Genomic DNA, 7978 nt, shown 5'->3' on the forward strand with positions numbered 1-7978 from the left:
ACAATCTTAAAACCACATCGAAATCCTATAATTGAACTCACATGCAATTTTAAGAATGAAGGCAGAAATTCTGTTCTCCCCCATGTTGAGGATCTGACAGCTCTTCAAGTTACAGGAAATGGCAGCAACGTAGTAGTGCCTGCAATGCAACCTCCATGGGAAGCACAAGATCACACAGGCATCAACTGGTATCTATCTATCTACTGATCTCAATAACAACCACACGAACTAAACTCCCATAATGATCCTGGCTGCTTCCAACCTCTCGGCTCAACCTCAACCCCTCAGCTCACCACCACCGCGGCCACCACTTCCCACGTCCCACAAGACGAGTGATTGTGCAATTGCCAAGCCAATCTCCTCATCACCTCCAACATAAACATATCTTCCCCGGACGATAAACAATATCGGCACACCGTCGCGGCATAATTGCGCATGAGGGTCTTGTTTATGCCGTCGATATCAAGATCAAGAATCCGGCGGCAACGCCTCAGCAGCGTCCCCACGGGACCGACGGACGGACGGTTTGACCCCGGAGATAACATTTCTTTGCTTCGAGACAGGCAACTAGGTGATGATAAGGTGATTGATTGTACATGCTTCCGTACTTTGTCAACAATAGAGGCAAGGCCAAGCCTCCCCGCAGGGCTGCACCCTACAAATACCCTGCACAGACCCACGGCAGAAGCACTCAAGTCAAGGCATTCTCTCTCTAAAGCTAGTATACTGCCCTCCCTTGCATTGAGCGGTTGAGCCTTCCCTTCCAATTCTCCCAGCTGAAATGGAAAGCTCCTACAGTTCAGCCATGCCGATGGAGACCGACACGATGTCGCAGTTCCTCGGAGGCGACCACCACTGCTTCGCCTACGAGCAGCAGGACGAGTCCATGGAGGCAATGGCGGCCATGTTCTTGCCTGCCCTCGACACCGACTCCAACTCCTCCTCTAGCTGCCTCAACTACGAGGTGTCTCCACAATGCTGGCCACAGCCTCAGCCTCAGCCCGGCCACAGTTCCAGCGTCACCAGTTTCCTTGATCCGGGCCACGGCTACGAGAGCTTTGAGTTCCCGGTTATGGACCCCTTCCCGCATTCCGAATTCCAGTCCCATTGCACCGACATCCCCTACCTCGGCGGCGGCGGCGAGGATCTGAGTCCTCTAGACAGCAACTGTGCACCAGCCGCAGGTGAAGAAGCAGCGAATGATCATATACCTGTGACTAACAAGAGGAAGTCCAGAGCTGCCACCACGGTAAGCTTTCAGAAATTTCAATGGATTGGTTACTTAATTCAGTTGCAATGTTGCTTTGATCCATACTTATCATAATTATGTACTGATGCAGGCATCAAAGAAGGCCAAAAAGGCTGGCAAAAAGGATTTCACCAGCAACGACATCGAAGGCGACGACACCTATGTCATCGATCCTCAAAGCTCCAGCAGCTGCACCTCAGAAGATGGGGATTTGGATGGCAACACCAAGTCGAGCTCCAAGAAGACAGGCACCAGAGCCAGCCGTGGAGCAGCAACTGATCCTCAGAGCCTCTATGCAAGGGTAAGTACTCAGCACACAACATCACAAAGTGCAACAAAAAAGATGATGAAGGCTGCATGGTTGATAAATGTTTCTCAATTCTAATGGGTGTAAAATTGATATCAATTCTGCAGAAAAGGAGAGAGAGGATCAATGAAAGATTGAAAACCCTGCAGAACTTGGTTCCCAATGGAACAAAGGTAGGTTCCTGTCTGGGATGTATTGGTCTGCAAGGACCTATAATTTGTACCTATATATCTTGGTACTATAAATTGAGGTCTAACTTGGATTAATCTGGCTTGACAGGTTGACATCAGTACAATGCTAGAGGAAGCAGTGGAGTATGTTAAGTTTATGCAGCTTCAGATTAAGGTGTGTAACATCAACATCTACATTTCCTTGTCAACCGACCAAATATTTGTCATAACCAAATGTACTAAATTTTGATCAAACATTTATGTGCAGTTGTTGAGCTCCGACGACATGTGGATGTACGCACCCCTCGCTTACAATGGGATTAACGTCAGCAGTCTTGAGATGCACATCGCTGCTCTGCAAAAATAAATACCACTCTGGAGATGTGGCGCTAGCTAACACTGAACTGCATAGGGATTAATTGATTCTGGTCCTTATATATAGTTCCAATCATTATACATGTATAATGTAACTACACTTTGTTTTACTTCATACTTTTCTTGGCATTTCCTGGGAGTTATACAAAGAAGTAATCATAATCATGTAAATGATCAAAGGTCACAATGATATGATTGGCTTCACATTTCAGATCATTCTTTTTCATGTCACAGGGTTATGATTTGTAACTCTAACTTATTAACTGTGTTGACATTTGAATGTATGCATGACTTCATAACAACACTGGGTAAAAAAGGAAGGGCAGAAAATATACCAGGGTCCCAGTTACCACCGGTAATTTACCACCAAGTATTCAAACAAAACTTGGAAGTCACTCAAATCTGAGTATAAAGTTCGTTAAATTTGCACAAACTTCGTTCAAACCGGTATGACTTTCGATGGTCGGTTACCATAACCTCCAGAACACCACCTTGAATGCCCATTCTTTCTGTGGCTCGATCTCCCTCAGTCACAGACACTTATTCATGTTACTTGATGTGTGACGATGATCCACTTACATTAACTTCTGAAATTGTTCATTCTGTTTCTGTCTAGAGATTACCTAGTTACTGCCACTAACAACTAATTCTCCTCTTCAGTTACTGCACTATTCATACTCTCTAGCGCTGTCGCAGCATACTGGACATGCCTTAGGAGCGCCCCGTAAATCTTCCTCCGAACCCTCTCGCACGCATCGTTCTCCTCTTCCTCGGAAAACGCGCAGTCCCTGCTGCTTCTATCTCCCGGCCCCGGAAGCATCCTCTCCTGCCGCACGACATGGTTGAGCCAGTCGTCCACTCTCTTGAGCTGCTGCAGAAGCCCCGCGATCTGCGAATCGCACGTCGTCGTGTACCCGGCCTCGTTCTCGACGTCGTCCAGGAACTTGTCGATGTACTTGAGGAACCACCGGTTGCATTCCGACCGCAGCGCGACGGCCAGGTCCATGGCGGCACTCAGCTTGCTCCCTTGGAAAGAAGCGTCGGCAGCTTTCCTCGAGGAGGACTTGCTGTTACAGTTGCACTTTGTCTTGGAACAGCAGAGCCGTGGGGTGACAGGCTTTGATTCGGACGGCGATGCCTTTGCGGATTCAGAGGTGGCTCTTGTATGGCTAGAGAGAGGTGAGAGGTCGGCTTCAATGGCTGCTCTGACCCACGAGATGGCGGACTGTTTCCTGTCCAGCGCGGCCTTCATGGCAGCCTTGGCCGAAGCCGAGGAGGTCGAATTGGAACCACCTGACTTCGCTTGACGAAGCCTGGTCTGTGATTGAGCGACGAAGATGGCATGGTCCAGTTCTTGGGAGAAGCGCAAGAACCTGTCGATGAGCTCCTTTGGGTCGTCGTCCTTGTCAGATTGCAGTTCAGAGTATGTACTGCAAAAGGAGGGATCAGACATGAAATGAGTTTGACTGCTGTTCTTTCAACATTCATATCAAGTTTGCCTGAGCTTTCATTTTTGCTCACCTCAAGCATTTTATCAACTTCTCGGTGGTGGATGCCTCTAGCAATCCATCAAGCACAGCCTGCAGCGCCATGTCTCTCTGCTTCACTGTCTTATCAGCAAACAGAACTTACTTTCTTCAGATAACAGGAACAGAAGACAGCAGAATGTACCTTGCCATGCCTCGTTAAGCTCGAGGAGAGCGAGCTCCACAGCACATTGTCCTCGCACCACCGGATCCCGCTCGTCGCACCGGTGCTCCGCGGTGTCCCCGCCGCGCTGGAGCTCTCTCTGGGCGTCTTGCTTGAGGCGTGCGCGCTCCTCTTGGAGAGCACCTTGAATGCCTTCTCGGCTTTCCTTCTCACCGACTCCAGTGGGTCATTCGTGGTGCCGCTCTGGTTTGGGCCTGATCTCCCTGGAGAAATCTACAGCGTACAAAAATGAAAAATTGACTGAATTAGAAGGTTGAGTTCTTGGGAAAAAAATTGGTCACACAAATTAGAGAAATGGCTATACACTATTGCTGCGTCTCTGGGGGCCGACGGGTCTTATGCTGCCGGTGAAATCCCAGTTCCTCCTCGTGGTGGAAATCGACGACGAGACGTCCGATTCGTCATCGTCGACGTCGCTGCTGTTGCCGTCGATGGACGCAGCGCTGACCTTCCTGACCTTCTTCAGGAAATCGGCGCCCCTCCGCTCCCCCTCGCTCCTCCTCACCGGCTTTACCGCCGCCGCGCACGCCTCGGACAGAGTCGTGAACGACCGCGACCTGTGGCCGTGGCCCATCGTGGCAGGGGAGCCGGACTGCCACGCCTTCCTCTCCGGGAGGGGCGGCGTCGGCGAGGGCCGGTGCGGACGCGGGCGCGGGCGCGGGCGCTCAGAGACGACCTCCTTATCCTTGACCTCGGCGCGGGCGGAGCAGGCGTCGGCGTCGACGTCGTCGTCCGTGGAGTCGTGCTGGATGCAGGGGTACCGCCCCGGGAGGACGCGGAAGCTGCGGAGCACGGGAGCTGGGACGGAAGGCATGAGGTGGTCGACCTCGATGACCTGGCCGATGTGGAGGCCGTTGGCGAGGATGAGATCGTCGTGGTCGGCGTGGAGGGAGACGTAGCAGGAGCGGGACGAGTCGGAGAGGCGGAGGTAGAAGCCCTGGTGGCCCGAGAATGGGTCGGCGCCGGTGAGCGCCGGCGTGATGTTGGTGACCTGGAGCAGGACGCGGCCGTTGGAGCGGGCACGGGCGCGGGAGCGCGGGGTGGGGGCGTCGTCGGTGTCGGAGGGGTCCGGCGGGCGGAGCAGGCGCTGCAGGCTGCCCGGCCGGAGCGCCGGCCGGTGCGGCGAGGGGTACGAGGCCGGCGGTGGCGCCATCTGACGGCGGGGTCGAGGTGGGGGTGGGGAACGGAGAGGAGAGAGGAAGCCGGCGCGAGATGTTCGGCTGATTGATGGGTTGGGAGGAGCCGAGCAAGGTTTGTGGCGGGCGATGCGGCGGTGAGTTTGAACGGCGGTTCGGCCGAGCACGGGGCCTCAACTGCCTGGACTTGGTATTTGTTAGAGTATTGTTAACATTGGGCCCTTCTTCTATTCCCACCTTCCACAAGATGAAGCCTACATAAACTTCAAAACGCCAGGCCCAGTAGGGATGCGATTGGAGTTTTCTCTACTAAAAAACTTATCACAGAGCAACTAGTTAACGAGCACTCCTTCAAAAGACTCGCAACAATTAGCGTCACTTGACGCGCTCTTATCCATTCGCCACGTGTCGCGCTCTGTGCGCTTCCTTCGGATTTTGGTTTTTATTTTATTTTTCCCCACGTGTTTTTGGCTTTTTAAACCATTTTTTTCGGATTTTTTCAACGTTTTGGTTTTTCATCGGTCTTCGTTAGCTTTTCAATAAAAAAAATTCACAAGAAAACACGTTTTCTTTTCTTTTTCTTTCGCGAGAGTCTCGGTTTTGCTTCCGCGAGAGACACGATTTGGCTTTCGCGAGAGTCACGGCCGTGCCTCTCGAAAACGGAAAAAAATGTGTTTTCTGTTTTTTTTTCTTTCGTGAGAGTCACGATTTTACTTCCGCGAGAGGCACGGGTATGCTTTCGCGAGAGTCAAGGCCGTGCCTCTCGGAAACGGAAAAAAACATGTTTTCTATTTTTTTCTTTAGCGAGAGTCATGGTTTTGCTTCCGCGGGATGCACGGTTGTGCTTTCGCGAGAGTCACGACCGTGCCTCTTGGAAAGGGAAAAAACACGTTTTCTAGTTTTTTTTTCTTTCGCGAGAGTCACGGTTTTGCTTCCGCAAGAGACACGGTTGTGCTTTCATGAGAGTCACGGTCGTGCCTCCTCGCAAACGAAAAAAAACGCATTTTCTCTTTCTTTTTTTCCTTTCATGAGAGTCACGGTTTTGCTTTTGCGAGACACACGGTTATGATTTCGTGAGAGGTATGGGCGTGTTTCTTTCGAAAAGGAAAAAAACCTGTGCTCCCGGTTCAGTTTTTTCGTCCGGTTTTTTTTGTGAAAAAAGTTCGTCAAAACCTATCAACATAGGATCTAGTTTTGAAGATCTCGACGCGAGGAATCCAACGGTGAAAGTGGTTCGAGATTTGGACGCACGGTTTGAGAGATAAAACATTTTGAATAAACGGATCTATGAAAAAGGGAAAACTCCCAGGTTGCGACAAGTGGCGTGCTGCATGTGCGCCACTTGTCGTAACCAGGGGAATTGGAGTGATCTTTGCAACGAGTACTCCTCAATTAGTGATTTTGAACTTATTACCCCTCATAAAAATACTAAAAAACTTATAAAAACTAAAAAAACCTTAAAAAAACTTATCCCTACTCCTAATCCCTACTCTTAATGGAGCAGTTGGTAGGCTGTCATCCACGATTTTTTTGTCGCCCCCTTTTCGTCTGGTTTTTTCGTCCCCTCCCCCACCGTATTGGTTATTTTCACGTCATCCTCTCACATAACGGAAAACAATCTAAACGGATCAGAACTTTCCATGCTGACGTAAATTACTTAGTAATGACTTTATGTGAAAGAATCAATCACGATCAATTTCTAAAGATCAAAATTAATTAACCTTACCTTAAATTGCTCAATCACATTAATTAGGAAACAAATAATTGTTGGGTAACACATTAATTTCAAAAAAAAATCCTACGCACATGCAAGATCATGGTGATGCATAGCAACGAGAGGGGAGAGTGTTGTCCATATACCCTCATAGACCGAAGGCGGAAGTGTTATGACAACGCGGTTGATGTAGTCGTACGTCTTCACGATCGACCGATCCTAGTATCGAACGTATGACACCTCCGCGATCTGCACACGTTCAGCTCGCTGACGTCCCACGAACTCACGATCCAGCGGAGTGTCGAGGGAGAGCTTCGTCAGCACGACGGCGTGATGACGGTGATGATGAAGCTACCGACGCAGGGCTTGGCCCAAGCACTACGATGATATGACCGAGGTGGATTATGGTGGAGGGGGCACCGCACACGGCTAAGAGATCAATGATCAACTTGTGTGTCTATGGGGTGCCCCCCTCCCCCGTATATAAAGTAGTGGAGGAGGGGAGGGTCCGGCCCTCTCTATGGCGCACCCTAGGGGAGTCCTACTCCCACCGGGAGTAGGACTCCGCCCTTCCATGTAGTAGGAGTATGAGAGAAGGAAGGGGATGAGAGGAGAAAGGAAACGGGCCCCCCTCCCAATTCGGATTGGGCTAGGGGGGCGCGCCTCCCACCTTTTCCTTCCCTCTTCTCTTTTCCACTAAGGCCCAATAAGGCCCATATACTCCCCGGGGGGTTCCGGTAACCTCCCGGTGCTCCGGAAAATGTCTGAACTCATCCGGAACCATTCCGATGTCCAAACATAGGCTTCCAATATATCAATATTTATGTCTCGACCATTTCGAGACTCCTCGTCATGTCCGTGATCAAATCTGGGACTCCGAAATACCTTCGGTACATCAAAACACATAAACTCGTAATACCGATCGTCACCAAACGTTAAGCGCGCGGACCCTACGGGTTCGAGAACTATGTAGACATGACCGAGACATGTCTCCGGTCAATAACCAATAGCGGAACCTGGATGCTCATATTGGTTCCTACATATTCTACGAAGATCTTTATCGGTCAAACCGCATAACCATATACGTTGTTCCCTTTGTCATCTGTATGTTACTTGCCCGAGATTCGATCGTCGGTATCTCAATACCTAGTTCAATCTCGTTACCGGCAAGTATCTTTACTCGTACCGTAATTCTACATCCCGTAACTAACTTATTAGCTACATTGCTTGCAAGGCTTATAGTGATGTACATTATCGAGAGGGCCCAGAGATACCTCTCCGACAATCGGAGTGAAAAATCCTAATCTTGATCTATGC

At 50.1% G+C, this 7978-nt stretch overlaps 2 protein-coding genes across 3 annotated transcripts; one reads left to right on the forward strand and one right to left on the reverse strand.

Annotated features, from left to right (window-relative positions):
• Positions 1-706: 706 nt before the first annotated feature.
• LOC123185074 (transcription factor RSL2) lies at positions 707-2317 on the forward strand. The gene is made up of 5 exons (XM_044597081.1): positions 707-1249; positions 1341-1550; positions 1664-1729; positions 1836-1901; positions 1995-2317. The coding sequence occupies exons 1-5, from the start codon at positions 782-784 to the stop codon at positions 2091-2093; spliced, it is 909 nt and encodes a 302-aa protein (XP_044453016.1). The 5' UTR covers positions 707-781; the 3' UTR covers positions 2094-2317.
• A 52-nt stretch (positions 2318-2369) lies between these two features.
• LOC123185073 (uncharacterized) lies at positions 2370-5039 on the reverse strand. 2 transcript variants are annotated; one of them, XM_044597080.1, is made up of 4 exons: positions 4116-5039; positions 3773-4024; positions 3623-3681; positions 2370-3531 (listed from the first exon to the last, which is right to left on the reverse strand). In XM_044597080.1, the coding sequence occupies exons 1-4, from the start codon at positions 4962-4964 to the stop codon at positions 2745-2747; spliced, it is 1947 nt and encodes a 648-aa protein (XP_044453015.1). In that variant the 5' UTR covers positions 4965-5039; the 3' UTR covers positions 2370-2744. The 2 variants fall into 2 exon arrangements, with proteins under 2 accessions (XP_044453015.1, XP_044453014.1); XM_044597079.1 differs by having other exon boundaries at positions 3623-3699; positions 4116-5038.
• Positions 5040-7978: the final 2939 nt, after the last annotated feature.

This window comes from Triticum aestivum, chromosome 2A (assembly GCF_018294505.1).
Source record: "Triticum aestivum cultivar Chinese Spring chromosome 2A, IWGSC CS RefSeq v2.1, whole genome shotgun sequence".
Classification (NCBI taxonomy): domain Eukaryota; kingdom Viridiplantae; phylum Streptophyta; class Magnoliopsida; order Poales; family Poaceae; genus Triticum; species Triticum aestivum.